Source organism: Setaria viridis, chromosome 9 (assembly GCF_005286985.2).
Source record: "Setaria viridis chromosome 9, Setaria_viridis_v4.0, whole genome shotgun sequence".
Classification (NCBI taxonomy): domain Eukaryota; kingdom Viridiplantae; phylum Streptophyta; class Magnoliopsida; order Poales; family Poaceae; genus Setaria; species Setaria viridis.
The window spans coordinates 3,494,798-3,514,936 of record NC_048271.2 but is presented as its reverse complement, the minus strand read 5'-3'; the positions used below and the strand labels follow the sequence as shown (position 1 = coordinate 3,514,936).

General features: G+C 43.7%; 4 protein-coding genes and 1 non-coding gene across 6 annotated transcripts; 2 read left to right on the top strand and 3 right to left on the bottom strand.

Moving 5' to 3' along the window:
* Positions 1 to 1,252: 1,252 nt before the first annotated feature.
* Positions 1,253 to 1,323, bottom strand: TRNAG-GCC (transfer RNA glycine (anticodon GCC)). Its single transcript has one exon. It is a non-coding gene; the product is annotated as a tRNA-Gly (tRNA).
* A 1,050-nt stretch (positions 1,324 to 2,373) lies between these two features.
* On the top strand, positions 2,374 to 6,316 carry LOC117840941 (replication factor C subunit 5). Its single transcript, XM_034721490.2, has 11 exons — positions 2,374 to 2,606; positions 2,699 to 2,809; positions 2,925 to 2,957; positions 3,304 to 3,472; positions 3,775 to 3,956; positions 4,163 to 4,299; positions 4,423 to 4,521; positions 5,299 to 5,368; positions 5,468 to 5,542; positions 5,712 to 5,757; positions 6,098 to 6,316. The coding sequence occupies exons 1-11, from the start codon at positions 2,523 to 2,525 to the stop codon at positions 6,154 to 6,156; spliced, it is 1,065 nt and encodes a 354-aa protein (XP_034577381.1). The 5' UTR covers positions 2,374 to 2,522; the 3' UTR covers positions 6,157 to 6,316.
* Positions 6,317 to 6,419: 103 nt separating this feature from the next.
* On the bottom strand, positions 6,420 to 10,266 carry LOC140221511 (BTB/POZ and MATH domain-containing protein 5-like). 2 transcript variants are annotated; one of them, XM_072291232.1, is made up of 4 exons: positions 9,644 to 10,262; positions 7,603 to 7,978; positions 7,235 to 7,508; positions 6,420 to 6,739 (listed from the first exon to the last, which is right to left on the bottom strand). In XM_072291232.1, exons 1-4 carry the CDS (start codon positions 10,093 to 10,095, stop codon positions 6,555 to 6,557), a joined length of 1,287 nt encoding a protein of 428 aa, XP_072147333.1. In that variant the 5' UTR covers positions 10,096 to 10,262; the 3' UTR covers positions 6,420 to 6,554. The 2 variants fall into 2 exon arrangements, with proteins under 2 accessions (XP_072147333.1, XP_072147334.1); XM_072291233.1 differs by having other exon boundaries at positions 6,596 to 6,759; positions 9,644 to 10,266.
* A 363-nt stretch (positions 10,267 to 10,629) lies between these two features.
* LOC117840945 (probable zinc metalloprotease EGY1, chloroplastic) lies at positions 10,630 to 16,309 on the bottom strand. Its single transcript, XM_072291231.1, has 10 exons — positions 15,829 to 16,309; positions 14,294 to 14,764; positions 14,060 to 14,203; positions 13,474 to 13,575; positions 12,802 to 13,013; positions 12,317 to 12,367; positions 12,172 to 12,241; positions 11,478 to 11,546; positions 11,026 to 11,076; positions 10,630 to 10,925 (listed from the first exon to the last, which is right to left on the bottom strand). The coding sequence occupies exons 1-10, from the start codon at positions 16,144 to 16,146 to the stop codon at positions 10,767 to 10,769; spliced, it is 1,647 nt and encodes a 548-aa protein (XP_072147332.1). The 5' UTR covers positions 16,147 to 16,309; the 3' UTR covers positions 10,630 to 10,766.
* Positions 16,310 to 17,218: 909 nt separating this feature from the next.
* LOC117840942 (ubiquitin-conjugating enzyme E2 2) lies at positions 17,219 to 20,122 on the top strand. The gene is made up of 5 exons (XM_034721491.2): positions 17,219 to 17,490; positions 17,607 to 17,632; positions 18,931 to 19,020; positions 19,146 to 19,234; positions 19,779 to 20,122. Exons 1-5 carry the CDS (start codon positions 17,366 to 17,368, stop codon positions 19,905 to 19,907), a joined length of 459 nt encoding a protein of 152 aa, XP_034577382.1. The 5' UTR covers positions 17,219 to 17,365; the 3' UTR covers positions 19,908 to 20,122.
* Positions 20,123 to 20,139: the final 17 nt, after the last annotated feature.

The window sequence follows — 20,139 nt, the reverse complement described above, 5'->3', positions numbered from 1 at the left end:
GTTTGGTCATCTCGACGCGCGAGCGTTTCGGTGCGCCGGGGGGGGGGGGGGGGGGGGGGGGGGGGGGGCGGCGGGGGGGCGACGTGGCACGCGGTTCCCGGGTTGACTCGTGGAGCCCACGTGGGGCGGGGCGCGCGCCCCCGCTGCTCTGCCGGCGCGTCTCTCCCGGACAGACCAGACACACTGTCTGGGGTTAGTACGAACAAACGGTAGCGTGCAAATCGCATGAGAAAAAGGGAGTAACGTGCATGCTAAAAAGTTTCTGAATAACTTTTTAGACTCACTCATGCTAATACCTTTATACAATCCGCTTGATTCGTTAAATTTAAATCCAACTCAATTTCGCGCAAAAATGGTGTCAAGCGTAAGGTCTTGGCCTCTTCTCTCTTTTTGAAAAAAAAAAGATAACATAGTTTTTGCTTGAAACCTACCTGATTGATTAAACTTTTAGACAAAAGAGAGAGAAGAAAATGGGGGACAGGCGTATCAGGGAACAGCCCAAGGCCCCCAAATGGCCGGCGACGTGGCGGATTCCGCCGTCCGGAGTACGGGCTCCGGCCGATTCGCCCGTTGCATTGGCCCAATTACCAAAACGCCCTCCGATTCAAATCGCCGGGCACGCCCGGACAAAAAGGGCCACGGCCTTGAGCTCGTGTGGCACATGCCCTCCACGCTGCCGCATCGTGTCATGCCCTCCACGCTGCCGCATCGTGTCATGCCCCCACTGGGAGCACGGAGCAGGCGCCACGCACCAGGGCACATCGCCGTTCTGGCGCTTGCCGCCGTTGCTTGTTGATGCGTGGCGCCTACAGTATCTATCTAGTTTTACCTGCAACGGTTGCTTTGCTGTGGTTGGAGTAGTTGGGGGACGGAGTTTGCTTTCCGCGGATTGATTTGCACTCTACCGCCGTTGCAGATTAGCAGGTGGCAGGGCAGGGGTCAAGCGAGTAATCAACCGATCACGCGCTCCTGGATTGGAAAATGATGTCTCCGTGTCTTCATTTTGATCATTTCAAAATTGATTGTTCTAGTCGGCCACGCTCCTCGCCTCCTTTGCTGCTTCGTGACGTATCTTTCGGAGACGAAATAGAAGCGGCGAAGCCGTGTCCTTGGCACCTGGCCCCATGCTCCCGTCATGTGATGCGAACTAAAAAAAGGGCTGCATGATTTTGATTACGAAACTCATCAGGAGCTCTAGTTTGTCCGTTATGGCTTCAGCGTTACGTAAATAAAAAAGGTCAAAATAATGGAATGCACCAGCCGGGAATCGAACCCGGGTCTGTACCGTGGCAGGGTACTATTCTACCACTAGACCACTGGTGCCTTCGTGGCATTTATCTTTAAATCAGAATAATTTGTTTGTCTTGCATGTCGACACCTGACCAGGCCAACCTGGGTTCTTTGCGTGTCACTATTTCTTTCAGGGTCACTGATCACATCTTCTTGGATCTGCCTTTAATGCTGCTGCTAAGTTTGCTACAGGCAAGGGCATAAAAGCTTCTGTGCCTAACAATCAGGACCGTTGTTTCAGTACTACTAACTGCACTCACAAAAGTAGAGGCAGGACAGAGCCTTTATGCGATGTACTTGAAGTAACCCAGTAGAGTCTAAACAAGTTAGGGGGCGTTTGGATCTTTAGTCCGGATTAAAATTCATATCACATCGAATATTCGGAGGCTAATTAGGAGGGTTAATTATAAAACTAATTACACGGATGAAGGCTAATTCACGAGCGAAACTATTAAGCCTAATTAATCCATCATTAGCACATGTTTACTGTAGTATCATATTGTCAAATCATGAACTAATTAGACTTAATAGATTCGTCTTGCAAATTAGTCTCCATCTGTGCAATTAATTTTATAATTAATCTATATTTAATACTCCTAATTAATATCTAAACATTCCATGTGACAGGAATTTTAGGAGTTACTGAAGAAACGAACACGCCTTGGTACTCCGTTCTTTCGTGCGTTTGTTTGTTTGCCGAAGTCCTTGTTATGCACAGGCACAGACGCTTGCTATAGTTGCTAAATCCTCCGGAGTAACTGCTAATGACTCTTCCCAACTGGCAACTTGAATAACGCTGCTAGTTTCACGTCCAACAACCTGAAATTTTTTCCAATACGTACACGAGCTGATGTAATCTGAAATGAATCAACCATGAAGCTAAATTGCTGGCAAACAAATTACAAATCAGTGCATTTTTGTAAAAAAAAAATAAAGCCCTTGAGACTGGGCTCCCTTGTGGATTCACTGCAGCCGCTAAACTAAGCCCACGGCCCACCTCACATCGCTCGACCAGCACTACTGAAATGTGGACCGCACCTGTCTGTTAGAGATGATAGGCGAGGAGCCCGGCAAAAGCCCTCGTCTCCCAGCGACGGAGTCCCGCCCCCATCAGTCCCGAGTTCCCGCCACTCCCCTCCATTCCCCTCCCAACCCAACCCCCAAATCTCCCCACCTCTCCCTTCTCTCCAGCGGCGAGGCGAGGCGGGGAAGAAGAAGAGAGGGCGGTGAGGATGCTGTGGGTGGACAAGTACCGGCCCAAGACCCTTGACAAGGTCACCGTCCACGACCAGGTCGCGCAGAACCTCAGGAAGCTCGTAAGTGCCCGCGATCTGCGCGTCTTCGGGTTAATCTAGGGTTTCGTCCGATGCTTTGCGGCTCTAATCATGTGTTGTTTGGTTTTGGTCAGGTGTCGGAGCAGGATTGCCCGCACCTGCTGTTCTATGGGCCGTCTGGGTCCGGGAAGAAAACCCTAATCCTGGCGCTCATCAAGCAGATGTTCGGCGCCGGCGCGGAGAAGGTGCATTTTTTTTAATAAATTTGTTGGGGGTCTCCTCTTCGTTGTTTAGATTTTTCTGTACTGGGGTCGTGGTTTGGTGTTGACATTTTTGTGTGTTCTGGTTGCTCGGTTGCAGGTTAAGATGGAGAACAAGACGTGGAAGATCGATGTGAGTTCTGTTTTTTTATAGCCTAACCGTTGTTCCTATTTGTTAGTGATGATACTTTAACAAATTCTGATGATGCGTTGTAGACTACGAAATGCTAGCGCACAAATAATAGTAATACTTCTTATGGTTTTCTATGAATCCCCTTTGTGTGATCTTGATGGTCACAACACTGTGATAGGACAGTACCACAATTCATATGTTTTTTTTCTGGGGTTCTGGGTTTTGGAGGTAGTCTTATGTGTATGTCCAATTGTTGGTACTTCCTGGTTCCAATGTGTTATGCTTTATCGACAAGTTGGAGTAGCTGTGAATTTATCTTGAGTCTGAATTGCTATTTCCTGTTCAGACCGGAACAAGAACACTTGAGATAGAGTTGGCGATGTTGTCGAGTGCTCACCATGTGGAGATGAACCCCAGTGACGCAGGCTTTCAGGACAGGTATGTTGTCCAGGAGGTCATCAAAGAGATGGCGAAGAATAGGCCGATTGATGCCAAAGGCAAGAGAGCATTTAAAGGTTGGTGTTTTATCATTACTTTCCTACTAGTTCTTTGTTGGCTATTAAAGGAGGTGCTCCTACTTTTTGCTTCTTGATATTTAATGTTATGGATGATTTGACAGACTGTCTCTATACGGTATGCAGTTGTCTCACGAGCTAGTAGGTTTGCTTATTAGCTATAAACTAATGATTTCTTTCATCAAGATTATAAACCTTAAATAGCATAGGTTTGGCACCTAAGACATGAGCATCCATATTGTTTAGGTTTAATGTATAGCTCCTGTTAACAATAAGTTAACAATGTTCATCTGAACTTTCAGTCCTTGTCTTAAATGAAGTTGACAAGCTCTCACGAGAAGCCCAGCATTCCCTCCGTAGGACTATGGAGAAGTATAGCGCATCATGCAGGCTGATCCTATGCTGTAACAGCTCCTCAAAAGTGACAGAGGCTGTAAGGTCCCGTTGCTTAAATGTGCGAGTAAACGCACCTAGTGAAGATCAGGTTGGTGATGGATGCTCCAAACTTTCAGTTTTCTTTTGATCTTACTTGTTGTATTGCCTCATTGTCTTGGCTGTCGGTTGACACTAAATGCCATATGGGTGTTTGAAAGCACTGTCGTCATTCCCTAATGTGCTGCTCCCACAAGCCCAAAATATAATATTTAAATACTTAAGCATGAGCACCTTACACCTTTCTTCATGTCACAGATCATCCAAGTTCTGGAGATCATTGGGAAGAAAGAAAACCTGCATCTTCCAGCTGGATTTGCTGCTCGTATTGCAGCACAATCAAACCGTAATCTGAGACGGGCAATACTGTTCTTTGAGACTTGCAAAGTGCAACAGTAAGCTGTCATGCTTATTTGTCATTCAGTTTCTTTACTGATTTACCACACTTCCACTTTTACATTTATACCAATCTCCACCTCCCTGCAAGCACTGATTACTGTGAATTTTTGTGCTTTCAGATACCCATTTGCATCAAATCAAGTGGCACCTCCTCTTGACTGGGAGCAATACGTGTCTGAGATAGCGACTGATATCCTGACAGAACAAAGCCCTAAAAGGTTCCAACTTCTGTTGAAAGTACTTAGGCCTTAATGATTCTTGTTGCATGCTTTTAGTTTTCATCTTAAATTAAAAGGGTTTGAAAAAGCGTTCCTGCTGCAGTATTGCTTCAGTTTTACATTTGTTCTAGAATTTTATGCCTATATTTGCAGAAAATACAAGATATATTGATGATAGGAATGCAGTGAGTGTATGGCTAGGCCTGGTGCGTGTTTCTCAGACGGACATAGAAAAGCTCTAGCTTGTATTAGCTTTGGTAATTTCTTGTCGGAGTTTGTAATGGATAGATTCATATCATTGAGTTTCATTGGAGTTTGGTAATATGATAGGAATTCATATTGATGGATGCTCTTATAGCTTTGATATTAGTTTGCTTTTGGGTATTGATATAGTGATACTATTTCCTGAACATATCTTTTGCATCATGCATACAGTTATACTTATCTATAGTTTCCTTTCCTTCATTAGCTTTCCAAACTTCCTGTCAGTGCACATTGTCTTGCAGCCTGCAATTACATGGGAAGATGTTTAAAATGTAATGATATTAATATCTTAATTGCAGACTGCAAGCTTTGTTTACTTGTCTTGTTATATTTTTATTTTACAATATTGATTACTTGTGAGACAGAATATAGATTTGAGAAAGTTCCCCTTTCCAATGAATGCAGTTTTGTCCTTCACAGCCATTTGTTGAAATTTTGTATCACAAGGATAGTGATGTACACAAGTGCCTTATGAATTTTCTTTGATTTGCTCAATTGCTCTTACCATTTCAGGCTATATGCTGTACGCCAGAAATTCTATGAATTGCTAGTCAATTGTATCCCACCTGAAAGTATTTTGAAGGTAATTTAATTCTTCTGTCACTGCTTTATTCATTCTTCTACCGTGGCCTCTCATTATCAATACACCATGCATGCTGAACTTCTCTTTTGGCTACTGCAGAAGTTGTTGACTGAATTACTGAAGAAATTAGATGCTGATCTGAAACATGAAATCTGTCACTGGGCTGCACACTATGTGAGTAAACAATTTGGAAACAATGTCCCCCAATTAATTTAGTTCCATACAACGCCCATAGTTTGTCAAATAGACAGAAATTAGAGGTGCATAACCTATTAAAGCTGTTTTTATGTGGTGCTACTCTTGCCATCTCATAGTTGTGACTTGTAAGGCCTTGTGTATGCAGGAGCACAAGATGCGCCTTGGGTCAAAGGCCATTTTTCACCTAGAAGGTACTTCTCTTGCCCCTTCCATTAAGTGATTATTATGCCTATTGCTCTGCATGTATATGGTTGCTCCTGTTCAATCATATCAGTTAACATTGTTTTGAATGCTATCATTTGATACCTTCATATAAATATCCCATGATCGGAACACAGCAACATGCTTTTTCGTGTGTAAATTGGTTTAGCCTGTATGGCTGTCGCTTAGATTGTTCCTTTTCTTTTGTTTTATTATGTGGACATATCCAGATTTGCACGTGTGGTCTTTTTGTGATTATAGCAGTATAACAGCCATACGCATAACTCATACCTAACTTATTTGCCCCCTCCTTTTACAACTCTTTTGCAGCATTTGTGGCCAAGTTCATGAGCATTTACAAGGAGTTCCTGGTGGCTACATTTGGTTGAGCAAAACGGGAAGCTGTAGGATTGTTTCCTGCAAAGAGAGGGCGCACTCGACTATTGCATATTTGCACTGTATGAGGTCTTCTTGTCTGTATTTTGTTCGTACCAAACTCAGGTGAACGATAAGCCAAGTCATTTCGCTTAGTTGCCACTTGTTACTCAACGCCTATACTGTACACCATTATTTGTGGCATGTGCGATACTGAGCAACAAGAGCCCGTGAACCGAACCAGAGAATGATTATGTAAAAAAGCACAACCGAACCAGGACGCAACAAGCAGATGCTAATCATATTATTCCAAAGGTTGTCACAAATCAAATAGCTGTACGGTGCCTGTCCACATGTACACTACAGCTTCGATTACCCAGGTCAGTGCTCACGGCGGTGAGCTGGTGACGTCTCAGACCCTCGGCCTCACCCTGCGCCCGCTGGTGTCGCCACCGTCAGAGAGTTGCGCCCACACGCTCTGGCTTTTCCCGCCGCTGCTACATTGCTCCTCGCATCCGGCAAGTGTCCGCAGTATCTCCGACTGCAGCGCTGGGCAGTTGTCTTTGAGGTAATCATACCCCTCGCTCCGGATCACAGCTGCAGATACATAAGGGCATCTGGAATGTTAACAGCTCAAATTTATTTGGGCACCACCGAGCAGCAAACGAGGAAACAGGAAAGTACAGCACACGATATAGCACTGTGCAGAACAAAAAATGATACTAATAGGATGTCCTAAAGTTTAAGATGGAGAATTATGATGCTCTAATGGTCAAAATTGAAGCAAGAAATGACTGAAATTCATGTACTATCATGACTGGTAATCCAGCAACCATGTGCCAATTTCTATGCAATAGGAACACACCGTGGACATTTGACCTCCATACCATGCCTGGGAATTGTCTGACCTCTAAACAAGAAAAAAAACTAAGACATACTCATTTTGTTTATAGAATAACAAACTAAGCATGGCAGATCCCATTTGTGATTATGTAAAGCTACAAATCACAGCTGAAGATGTCAATCAGCAGTATATCTTATAACACATGAAGCCATGAAGAATGAACATATTTTCATGATAAGCCTTATTACCTGAAAGGTTTTCAGCAGCAAATTTCAGGCAAACAGATTTAAGCTCCATAGCATGGTGCCGATCAGCCAATGCTAGAGTAGTTGACACAGAGTTTACAGAAATATGTTTGCACAAGTAAGATTCACACAACAATCTTAGCCTTGGCAACTCATATTTGTCTGCTGCAGCCATTAACTTCCCAGCTAAAGTATCAAAAACAGAGCCGTGGGAGCTTGATGCGGACAACTCATCATCATTAACAAGATTGTCCCTGTAGATAAAATGAAGCACAGCCTGCAACAGAGAATATTTGCACAGATGAATCCAAAATCCCAAAGTTCGTTCAACAATGAACTGGGAGATGACTGGCACAAAAATAGAAACATACCTTGAACACTTTAGGATCCATGTCATCAATGACAATCTCTTTGATTTCATTCCTCGTATCAGCTTCATTCTTTTCTTCATCTGATTCATGATCGAAAAATTCAGACCTAAAAAAGGAAGATCGGGCAGCCAATACCAACTTATGGGCATGAAACTTCTCTCCTGCTACACTAAAAATAACATCTACACCTTCCTGATTGTCCAAAAGCGTTCCAAAATGATAGCCTATGTCAGACTCTGGAACCTCAATCGAGTGTGGTCTAGAATAATCCATAGTTGATACTACAACACCCACAGTACAGTTTATCTTCAAGCAATCATCTTTAAGAAAATCTGATGTCTCAAGAGCAGTACGCCGAAAGAACCTTTTATAGCCCCTGAAAATTGAAATCGGGATAAAGAAATAAGGGTCTTTTTAGTAATAAAACTTGGTTAATGCAGAAAGTAAAAAATCAAACAACCAGATCACAGTCACCCTTAAGACTCATTAACTGTGACAGATCACAAGATGAAAACCTATCAATAGCAAACCAACACAAGTTATTCTAGCAGACAGGGATGCAGGAAATTCCCCTTAATTGAGGTCCTGTTTGGAGACCCCAACTACACTTTAGTTGGTTAAAAATTAGGTCTAGGAGCTCCAAACGGGTGGACTAATAGGTGAACTAATTTTTAGGTGCACCCCAACTAAAGTTTAGTTCATTAGTCCACCAAAACCATCTAATTCGAGCTAAAAGTAGCTAACATGTAGCAAAAGTCACTTTTACTTACCCCACCAACCCATCCCTCCACTTTTCTTTCTCCTCTCTCCTCTCCCACAAGCAAGGGTAAAATGGATTTTATGCATCTCCTAGTTATCTTTTAGTCCTAGGATCCAAACAGGGTAGCTAAACTTTAGTCATCAAGTGTTGGCTCACTCCTAGCCAGCTAAACTTTAGTCCCAACTAAAAATTAGTTTTAGACGATCCAAACAGGGCCTGATTGTCGAGCTCACATGTATGCATATAAGTTACAGATGCTCACCCTAACCAAAAGTATCTGAGAAGACAAACCTTCCCACAATTCATTATCAGCTACAGATGCTAGTCACCTTAACCAAAAGTATCAGACAAGACAAACATTCCCATCAATTCATTGGCTCCAAGATACATATTGTACGTTAACTAGTACAAACTGAGGCTGATCAACTATATACATTCTAACAAATGTGGAAATTGAAACTAATTGATACAGTCCAAAGCATAGAGAAACAGCTAGGTATCTCCAAGATTTCGGTAAGTACCATAATTAGAAAGCTGAACCAAACTAAGTAAAGTACTCCATCATAGCAAATAGAAAGCTGAATTTATCCACACTGGACAGTGGACAATATGTTCCATATTTCCATAACAGGCTTCTTGACAATTAGATAACCAAGCACGCATAAATACCACTAGCATGGAGCAGAAATAATGATAGGTCTATAGGAAGCACGGTGCAGTTTCTTCATGGGAAAATTTGTCATATTTTTATTATTAAGACAAGAATTCAAACAAATGCCACAGCAAACGGAATTTGCTTGATGCCACATGACTAATTTCGGAATAAGCGGATTAAGCAGTTATAGTTCAATGGATTGAGCATTAGTGAATAGTTCTTAACTCAGCTGAATCAGACTGTAATCAACAGTTTAACACATCGCAGGCATCTGCAGGGTCACAGTCATAGCACAACAGAGGAACAGGCTCACAGCCCAAATGAATCACGCCTAGGTACTATAGAATCACCAATATGTCTCGCAGCGTTGATTGCCAAATTCACAGGCAGCATAAAAGGCTGGGGCTATACAACACACCATGGAGACTAATTACAGAAAATAACTCCCCACAACCACCAGCTGCTTTGAAATCAAACTAAAATTAAGAAAGTAATGGGAGTATGAGACCCTGTAAGTCAGTAACCAATCTAGCTACTCAGTCTAAACCTAAGAACCTAAGAAGAGCTGATTACTCAGCACAAGGAGGCGGCAAGAGATGGAGAGGCATCAATTCCTAGAGCATTACCACATGGATCCGCGGTACTTGAGGGTGTACGGCCCAGACTCGAGGGAGCGGTCGAAGTGGGAGTGCACCTTGTGCTTGCCCTTGCCGCTCTGGTCGAGGAGCGTGAGCTCGAAGAGCGCGCGCACGTCGGTGCCCTCGGACGCGAGGGCGATGAAGACGGAGACGTAGGCGGAGTTGTCCTCGGGGTTCTTCCCGTCGGGGTAGAAGTAGATCGCCCACTGGTACCCGCCCACCGTGAAGGTCTCGCTGGCGATGTGCCTCCCCACGCCCATACCCTTGGCGAGCGAGTACCCCTGGATCACGAACCTGTGCGACCCGTTCACCGTCTGCGTCACGGACCGCGAGCTCGTCGGGGACGCCGCCATGTCCCGCGCCCGGTCGCCCGACGCCGCGGCGTGGTGCGGAGGGGAGGCCTCGCCCCCGCCGCCGGGGCCGGCGTCTTCGTCCTCCATGTTGGGGGCGGGGGTGCGAGAGGCTAGGGTTTGGAGTGGGAGGCTCCTCGGCGTCGGCGAGGTCCGGAAGGGGACGGGTGGTGGCGTTCGGGATTGGGGGATTTGGTTGGGAGTTGGGTACGCGAATGCTGTATTGTACACCACGGGAGAGATGAGAGGGGGGTGGTCGGGTGGAAGAGAGTTGCCAGGTTGGAGGCATTGCTCTTGCAGGAGGGGAAGAGGAGTTTGGAATGGTCTACCTGTCGTGTGGGCCCGCTCGTGTTTCAAATTTGACCACCAAACGTCAGAATACTAGGACGGCATCTGTTAAAAATCATGTTACCCTTTCCTAATTTCAAATTAGTTTACAGCAATACAACGTCATATTGTAAAATGCACGAGACCGGAACATCAATTGTTTGCCACAAAATTTGTTGGCACACTTCGTGTTCAAAATCGTAGCACGTTGTAGTTGTAGCATATCCAGACGATTGTTTTCAAACGATTGGCTTACAATTCCGGCAAAACCAAAGGTAATCTCTGCAATTTCGTCACTTGCACGGCAAGCATCATATACTTCACTTAATCGGGGAATGTCACATGCCTTTACAACACTTGTACTACTGGCGCTACGTTTCAATACAAAATTGAGCTACATCATGGCCTAATTCTATCGGAAAGCACTCTGTATCTCAGAACGAAGTAACAAGCCCTACACCTAGGTCCTCCGCAAGTTCATCCCACAATGGAATGAGAGTCAATACAACAAGAAACACTGAAGCTATCAAGGCTGCCCTCCTCCAGGTTCCAACATCGCTCACGTCGTTCAAGCATGGTTTCTCAGGTGTTCTCTGAGACAAATCAGAAGGTTCAGATAAGTGTGTTTCTCCATACAGCAATTCTGTCCTTTTGTATACTGTGTCTGAAACATCAATTTGTCACCCTCCTTACCTGACATATTAGCACGTATAGGCCCCAAGGAAGAGATAATGGTCCTCCAAGCTGAAAGAAACAAAAAATGGAGAAGGAACTTTAGAGTTGAATTCTCTAGAATGTAATACCACTGAGGTGCACATAAATGTAAACCATGTTCAAGGGTCAAAAAATAAATAGCACTACTATGCATGAAGCTTGAGTGAAGACAGCAAAGCAATAATACCATCTTGCAAACTGTGGAATTCAGATGTACTAAGAAGGTCACTTAAGCAATACTCCTAGACAGCAGTCTTTCAAAGAAGACTTCCTATACAACACAATTTTTGGGGGAAAAGCCAGTAGGGATTCAACAACCATACATATGAGTTATGCATGTGGCTGATTGATGAAAGAGCTTTCGAAGAGGTCAGAAACCAAGCTGTCTATGACTGCATTAGAAATTGCAAAGTGAAAGATGGTAGACTTACCACTCCTAGTCCAAGCAATGAGTATGTTGTGAGGCCAAATCCAAACAAAGCCTCCTTCCCAAAAGCCCCCTGTTGAATATAGCAGTGGACTTAAAAGTTAAAACACACAATTTGATGAAGCAGCTCAACGTTTGCTGCTAAATAATCATGGAGCTATGTACAAGCCACGGCTAGGGCCAAAGAGTTCGATGGAGGCTGCCTACAGAGCTGACAAAACACGTACAGCAAATAATTCATGCTCACATCAAATATATTTTTGAAGGAACAATGGGATGAGATTTTGGTTACACAATTGTTTTGGTGACACTGCAATCCAAATAACTACTAGAGACTGTCATGACAGATAACATGCTATAGCAGAGTTGCACACGAAAAGCGTATGCAAATACCCTAACATAACTGCACTAACGAGCTTTTGAATACACAAGCAACTAAAAGGTACAAAATGTATTTGTGACAGCAGACAAGTATGATTAGACATTAGTCTACAGTTGTTTGGTTTTGTTATGGAATTGCAAGCCACATTATTTACTGTTTAGAAACTTATCATCACAAGTTGAAGAAAAGCATGCCCAGAAAACAGTGTTCGGCATCTATAGGAACGGCAACTGACTAGCTGAGTGAGGACCATCTCAACATCTGTTACAGTATGGTTGTGGGACTTAATTTAATCAAAATTTGCAGGAATGTTTACCTGTAATGCTCTTCCACCATCAAGACATCCAACAGGAAGCATATTAAATGCACTTGTAGTTAAACCACACCTAAAAAAATTGCAACAAGAATAAGAAAACTAACACGTATTTGGCCGCAAGGGTTCGAGAGTTTAGTGATTTTACCAGCCTGCAATCACAAGAGGATGGATCGAAACCGTAGCAGCATGCATAGCTCTGTAAGTAAATATAAGTTCATTAGAAACAAACAATCCCTTTCCGACTTTTGTAGAGACAGAATAAACCAAGTGCTCATAGATCATGGTCAGACTAATGTGCTCATAGATTATAATACAGGAATTGTGATAGAACAAGTGCCACTTGTATCTAAGTTGGTGGAGCATATACATATAATCCACAATGATGGTCTATAATTCATAAGATATGTGTAAGTTGGTGCCTGATTGATTTCCTCTTGAACTGATCTGGTGAGAGAGAGGTAAGGGACATGGTGAGACTTTCCATGTGTTCTGAAATGACACCTATAGGTCCCCAATAACAAGTGATTCATGCAAAAGCTGCAGGCATGACAAAGAGAACTGGGAAAAAACAAAACCTTATGACTAGATTAGATTGAAAACGAATTAATTCAAATGTCCAGTACCAGATACCTGTATCCAAGTGTTGCTCTGCTAATAAGCCCAAGCAGCAAGGAACCCTGGAATAACTGGCTAGGTACTTCAACTAAATCACTTGCCCCAACAGGATTTGAAGAGAGTAACAAGCCTACAAAGAACATTGAAAAGGAAAGTGCAGCTCCAGCCACAGGACCAGCCATTGATATGTCAAACATTGTCTTCTTATCCGGCAGAATGGACTTGAACTACAGGAGTAATAATGAAAATAAGAAAATATCCAAGGAAAAAAGTATGCACCACATACCAGTCTTCTGTTCAATGCACACTCAGAAATGTACATAAAACTGGAATTGATTGTGCCAGAAAAGACTGATCACTATCTTGGCAATGAAATTACAATGTGCACCTTTGGCAAATGATGACAGTAGGCATCATTTCAATACATTTAATTTTATTCAGTTGGATATAAAGTCAACCAGAGATATTTCCAAAAAATAGATATACTATGATATTACATTTGTAGGCCGTAGGTTCGTCACTGTTAAATCAGATAATACAGAAGAAAGCATTAAAGTACACTGCCTTATCAAGATATTGACTATCATGGCATGCAACTGATCAATATCTACACATAAGAAGGCAACAACATGCACATTCAAGTCCTATAAACTCCCGTTGATTTTAGATCCTTTTAGAAAGACTAACCTGAGTAATTGCACCAAAAGTGCCGAGTGTGAAGTTCGGAATGAAGAAAGGAATGCTCAGTTTAACATTTTTTGGAAATGCTGCCAAAAAGTGTCCAATTTCCTGCATACAGAATGGCGAAAGATTAAGTGGAGTTAATTCCATCACCAAAAGAAGAGGTTACATGTAAAGGCAGTTCTAACACCATGTACATTTTCATAAGATTAAAGGATGCTCAGGCCAAAGTTCAATTTATTCACAAATAGGTTAATGGTTTGATAGTTTGCTTCACATTATCATCATAAGACCAAGTTAAACATTGAATCAGTTTTGAGATTTATATAAATACTTCTAAGCAAGAATGCTTTCAACATTCGAACTAATTGAATAATAATTCTGAATAAAGCCAATTCATTAATGCAAGACAACTCCACAAACAATTTTAAGTTTTAATGGCAGATTGGAGCACATAAGGTACATTGAACTGACCTAAAACCTAAAACGTAATATACTGTTTGGATAACTTCTTCACAGGTTAAAAGGAACTAAAAAACAAATAGAAACTAATGGACAAATAAATGCTTAACATATTTAGTGCATAAATTACATGAAATATTTGGATAGCCAAGACACCATAAGCCACTGGCAAAGCCGATTCCACAAATGGAAGCAAAAGCTGCATATCGGGAGGGGGTCCGGTAGCATTTGGATCAGTGAAATATGAAACAATTTCTGGTGGAAGACTGCTAATCTGCACAAAGTTTAAAGTGAATAAGCACTTAAGATTGGTGGGTATTAAGATACAGTGAAATATAACAGGTAAAGAGTAAGATAAACATACCTTTGATGCAATTCCTAGCTCAACGCAGGAGAACATAGTGAGAAGGAAAAGTAATAGTGAAATGACGTATTGCCATAGGGTAGTTGGTCCAGGCTCAGAAACTTCCTTCCTAAGCAAACCAAAACTAACACGCGGTCCCCCACGTGGGTCGTCCCCTTCTGAATTTGGTTCCTCCACCATAAAAAGATTGTATTTGTCACCAGTAAGTTCACGTAGTTGTCGTTGAAGTTTTGCAAAGATTTCCTCTCTCTTCCCGCGGAGATTCCCAATGAAAAGAACTCCTTCTCCAAGATCACCAAAAGGTTCTTCTTTTGTCAACCAGAATGTTGTGTAGCCAAAGAGGTTTTCCTTAATTGCCTTGACATCAGCTAGATCAACCTTTTCAGGGCCTAGAAGTTCCAACAGTTTAACTGTATCGATATTATCAACACTGAAACTCAACAGTGATGGCTCGCTTGACACACCAGGAGTCTGATCAAAGTAAAGTAGCAGAACATGTTTGAGAAAAAGTAGTATCCATGTGCATAATATTACTATCTATGAGTTATAAGGAAAGTGGCATATAAGGCAAAACCAAAGAGACAAAGAAGTAACCCAATCATGGTTTTTCAAAAGGAAAAAAAAAAGAAAAGGTGATTTTCATTTCAACTGAACATGTTGAAGATGGTGACAAAATGAATGATACATCTAAGATACAACCGGATTAACTCAACATAATCACACTGATACTCATTGGACATTGCAGCAAACAACACGTAAACCACAGGTACACTGTTATGGTACATAGCGAGATTCAATGTTTGGGTACAATTTCATCCACCAACTCAACATTAAGTCACAGAATAATTTTCACTAGATAAGTATACTGCGATCATCGACCACCAGAGCCAGCATATTGTGGTTCCTTCCCACAGTTATACGTTGTCACAACTAAATGCCAAACATTCAATATCAAATGAAGAAACTAGCTCACTGCACTCTAAGGATCCATTAAACTCCTGCAGCATACCGGGGCCCAACCTTCTCTCAAGACCAACCCCTCTGCAGGATGAGCCCATGCACACCTAGCGAGTCGTCTAGGTTAGCCCTGAGTTACTATTTCTGGTACATCACACATTATATACTAGCACTATTATTTTCTCCAAGTTTCCAAAATATACAACTAATCAGCCACTAGTACAGATATATTAGAATTCCATTTGACAGTCAACAATGAGCAGATGATAAATAATACTTAGGCTCCCGTCCTAATTCACGAAAGCTCCAGCCAGTAAATGGGCAAGACATACGACTGATCAATACAATGCCAAACCCACACGAAACTCCACATCGATTAGAAGGCGCTCGATCGCCAGCTAACCCAACGCCCACGGTTACCTCTCCCGCAGTCTCACTCCATTACCCCCATCGAAATGCTCAATGCCTCCCAAAAAAACTATTCAAAGAGCAACCCTGAGTGTTCCGTCATTGCATTCCAAAGGTTGATCGTGCGTGCATTTGAGAAGAGTATGCCTAAATACACCGTAGCACCTTACCCCGGACGACGAGGATGATGAAGAAAAGCTCCCCGACCGGCTCCGCTCGGACCCCAGCTCCTCCGCTGGGGCCGCCGCCGCCGAGGCCTCCTCCTCGGTCCGCTTCTCCCCCTCCTCCCCGCCGCCCCCGTCGTTGGAGAAGCACCGAAGCCTGTCGCACCGCCTCGCGGCCCTCCACCCCACCGTCAGCCTCCACCCCGAGCACACGCCTCGCGAGCAGCCTGGAGCGGGACTGGGCACGGAGGCCCGGGGCCTGGGGAGGCGGAGGCGGGAGGTGGTTAGGTGAACGAGCGGCGAGCTCGCGAGCGCGCCGGCCATCCCCAGCTTGGCTTGCGGCGCCGCCGAGTTCGCCGGTGCGGTGGTCGGAGGTGGGAGAGGGGGAGTGGTGGGGACTGGGAATGGGAAGGACCGAAGGAGGATAGGGTGCGATGCGGAGCGGAGCCGGAGAGAGGTGCTGGATTTGGATTGGACCGACGTGGCAGCGAGTTTGGCGGCGACGCTTTCCAGCCAGTGTCCAAGTCCAATGCAGAAATATCCGTGGAAAAATAATCCTCTTGGATTCAGTCGGATCGACGGCAAAGCTGTTTGCCGGCCTGGCCCAAGGTCGCATTTGGGCTTGTGCTCAGGGTTTTTTTTTTTGAACTAAAGTTTTGTTCAGGTTTTCATAAAGGACATTGAACTCAGATAAACAAGCATATTTAATTTGATACTGAAAATATGTATCAATGCGTTATATTATGAACTAAAAAAACACTCTAGATGTCCACTTGGTAAAAAGAGAGAAACGTTCAGGAACACAGGATAAATTCACAGAAAAAGGAATCGGATGAAAGTTCGCCACTTTTGGATTCCTTTTTAATATAATTCTACTTTTTTAATTTTGAACATGCCATGTCAGGAGAAGCTGGCAGGAGTGACGAATCCGATCATAAAATATCGCACGGTCAGGATTAGAAACCGAAAGCAAAGAAAGAGATGGGTGAGGAGGTGTTCATGAGTCAGAGCTGTGGCCCACGCTGCTGATGCGGGCTCCACCACGTCGTCGTCTTTAGCGCACCGGTCCAATTGCGGAACGGAGCCCACCACCCGCCGGCCCACCAGCAACTTACCGACACTTGGGCCCAGGTAACCTACTTTTCCTCCGTTTCATCGGTCACTGACATCATGGTCCCACATATGAACGGCCCACTGGTCAGAGAGGAGTGGGGACGCTAGGGCAGGTCGGCTAGCGGATAGGCACCTCCTCCCAACGGGAAGGACCCACGTCGTCAGTGACTCAGGAGGCGATCCACGCGTGGGGGTAACGCGAGGGCTCTCGGGGAAGGGGGCGTCACGTCACGCCGCTCGCGCTCCGTGTCGTGTTATACTGACTCCTTTTCGCACCCGTCCCCTCCCCACCCGCCTCTCGCTCCGAAGCTTCTCCTCTCGGGCCTGGGTACCAGGAGGGGAGACCCGGCGTGCGCAGCTCGCGCGCGCGCGCGGCGGGGCCGGGTGGGGCGAGAGATCGGGGCCTGAGCTAGGGGTCTGGGAGGCGGAGATGTCGACGCCGGCGAGGAAGCGGCTGATGCGGGACTTCAAGCGGCTGCAGCAGGACCCGCCCGCCGGCATCAGCGGCGCGCCGCACGACAACAACATCATGCTCTGGAACGCCGTCATCTTCGGGTAATCACGCCGTCTTTTTTCCCCTGTGATTAGGATCTAGTGAGGCTGTGATTCGTTTGGCGGGCTTTGGTGCTGATTGTGCGTGCTCTGCTCTGGTGTTTGTTGCGATTCTGCAGGCCGGATGACACGCCGTGGGATGGAGGTGAGCCCATCTGATTTAGTTTGATTCGATCTGGGTACTGCTAGTTTCGTTATTTGGTGGTTGGTTGACTGAAATTCTACCTTATGCTGATTTTTATCCCGTAATTGTGCACTTTATGTGCTATATTTCTCGTTTGATTGGCATCTCAAAGTGTAGATGCAAAGAAAGGTCAACGAAATGCGAATAGTTACTCTTGCGAGCTTAAGAACAAGCTGCCCACCTAGGCCCCTTGCTTCATTTGCATGCTCTACTGATGTAGGAAACTTGCAGTTGTGTCATCTCTTATGGGTTGTTTACCGAAAAAAGTAAAGGGCTTGTTCTGTCACGCGTCTGTATTGTCCTTTAATGCTAAGGGCTGTCACAAGCTGGCGAAAGGGAAGGCGTGTCTGATTGGCTTGAGGATTGTTTAGTCAACTCTGTATATGTGCATCCTGGCCAATCATAATAATACATCTCTGTCCTTACAGCGAATAAAAGAACAAGCTTCATGTCAATTGGGATTATAACTTGAGGAACTGAACTATTGACTTTCATGAGCAAATGAGAGCGACTTTAGCCTGCATCCTGCGGCCCTGGACCTATTGCAAAGCATTAATAGCCTAGTCAATAACCATGGTTTAAGTTATTCGGTACCAGGAGGGTGTTTCATATAGATATTGTATGCGCAAGAAAGGGTTGGACTATATTTTGCCTCATCTCTTGAATGTTGATGTTGGACTGGAAAATGGTTGATTCAGCTCGTGAGAGTTATTAGAGTTATTTTTTATACTATTTCACAAACAACTTCAGTATAGATGTAAGAGAAACCATTTGTGTGATAAATACATGACAACCTTTTGTGAGGAATAAATTTGTGTTGCAACATAAGACCATGTGATACATCAGAGCTAGTGGAAGTTTCAATGTTGCTAATAAAAAGGCATTGGTGACATAATTACTTAATATTTCTACAGATGTGGCCATGCTAAATAATTAATTTGAGACAACTCATCGGTAACTGTAATTTGTTTCTGTTTGGAACTATTTAAGAGAATATTGGGCAAACATTAAGCTTGGGACGTCCAATCTGTTGCCTAAAAGACTAAAGCTCTGTTTTTCCTCCTATGTGATTAGGATTATTGATTACAACATCTTTCAATTTGTACCTTAATTTTGGTTTGTTAAGAAGCAATTGACTAAAATCACTTCCTTGGGACTTTTTTCCATGAGAACATGTTTCGTTACGAAGTAGAACAAACTGGCTGTGTTATGATTTTAATTGTAAGTTCACTAAACATCTGATTGTTTTACACCTGTAGGCACGTTCAAGCTGACTCTGCAATTTACAGAAGATTACCCCAACAAGCCTCCAACTGTTCGGTTTGTTTCGAGGATGTTTCACCCAAACAGTATGTTCTCTTTATCTACTTTTTTCATCATTATTGTTGTCTTCAGAATTAACTAAATAATCCTCAGGTATTAAATCCTTAATACATACACAGCAACTGATTTAATACAATCATTTGTTTTCCAGTCTATGCGGATGGAAGCATCTGCTTGGACATCCTACAAAACCAGTGGAGCCCTATCTATGATGTTGCAGCAATATTGACCTCTATTCAGGTATCATTTATTTTCTCTCTCAACCTATCAGAGTTGAAATATCTCATTTTGTTCTACCACTACGATGTCCAATGTGTTCCTGTGATTGATTCTACTACTTGCTATTGCCAGTAGAATGCTCACGCAATAGGTACTTACCAAATTCATATTGTTATCATTTCAATGCATTGCTATGGTTTTGGAGCATATCCTACTCCAGTTCCATACTTAGGGTGAAAGAAAGCAAATGTTTTCCCCATCACCTGATGTCAGTAAAAAAGGATAGACGAAAGCCATCCATATTTTGTTGGAAGTTGATATTATTGACCAAAGCACCGGTGTATTTCCACATGGGCAACATGCCACCTATAGGTAGTTAGCAATGGAAATCTTTTCCAATGTTCGATTGTATCATGGAAGTAGAGTCTTCTATCCATTCTGCGTCTGTTATCTGAATTTATATTAGTCCTGCTGCTTCCAAAAAGTGGTTTGGGCCATGGGTGATGCCTCACTGAACGTGTCAAAATGCCATACTTATTTCCTTATGTTGTGCTTCCCTTTGCAGTCCCTGCTGTGTGACCCAAACCCAAATTCTCCGGCTAACTCTGAAGCAGCCAGAATGTTCAGCGAGAACAAGCGTGAGTACAACCGCAAAGTTCGTGAGGTTGTGGAACAGAGCTGGACAGCCGACTAAGTTTCTATCCGCTTCACCAGATGGTGCAATAAGCATCTGCATTTCATACTTGGCCGGTCTGTATTATCCGCTTATAACCATTAAAATCCTCAGCGATTGTTGTGTCCTTGTGGTTCAGTCCCTTGTTGTACTGCTGCCTGCCGTTTTTTCTGATATAGTGGTGAACGGTTTCATGAACTCGGGTATTGATGCATATGCAAAAGTTTTATAGCTAAGCCAAGTTGCTGCTAGG

Coding starts and splice junctions, on each gene's coding strand:
- LOC117840945 (XM_072291231.1), bottom strand. CDS start 16,146: ATGGCCGGCGCGCTCGCGAGCTCGCCGCTCGTTCACCTAACCACCTCC. Junction 13,576..14,059: donor TGGCTATCCAAATATTTCAT/GTAATTTATGCA, acceptor TTCTGTATGCAG/GAAATTGGACACTTTTTGGC. Junction 11,547..12,171: donor ATGGTGGAAGAGCATTACAG/GTAAACATTCCT, acceptor TATATTCAACAG/GGGGCTTTTGGGAAGGAGGC.
- LOC117840941 (XM_034721490.2), top strand. CDS start 2,523: ATGCTGTGGGTGGACAAGTACCGGCCCAAGACCCTTGACAAGGTCACC. Junction 5,369..5,467: donor CACCTGAAAGTATTTTGAAG/GTAATTTAATTC, acceptor TGGCTACTGCAG/AAGTTGTTGACTGAATTACT. Junction 5,543..5,711: donor GTCACTGGGCTGCACACTAT/GTGAGTAAACAA, acceptor TTGTGTATGCAG/GAGCACAAGATGCGCCTTGG.
- LOC140221511 (XM_072291232.1), bottom strand. CDS start 10,095: ATGGAGGACGAAGACGCCGGCCCCGGCGGCGGGGGCGAGGCCTCCCCT. Junction 7,509..7,602: donor TGGATCCTAAAGTGTTCAAG/GTATGTTTCTAT, acceptor TCTCTGTTGCAG/GCTGTGCTTCATTTTATCTA. Junction 6,740..7,234: donor TGCTGCTGAAAACCTTTCAG/GTAATAAGGCTT, acceptor ATGTATCTGCAG/CTGTGATCCGGAGCGAGGGG.
- LOC117840942 (XM_034721491.2), top strand. CDS start 17,366: ATGTCGACGCCGGCGAGGAAGCGGCTGATGCGGGACTTCAAGCGGCTG. Junction 17,633..18,930: donor TGACACGCCGTGGGATGGAG/GTGAGCCCATCT, acceptor TTACACCTGTAG/GCACGTTCAAGCTGACTCTG. Junction 19,021..19,145: donor GAGGATGTTTCACCCAAACA/GTATGTTCTCTT, acceptor TTTGTTTTCCAG/TCTATGCGGATGGAAGCATC.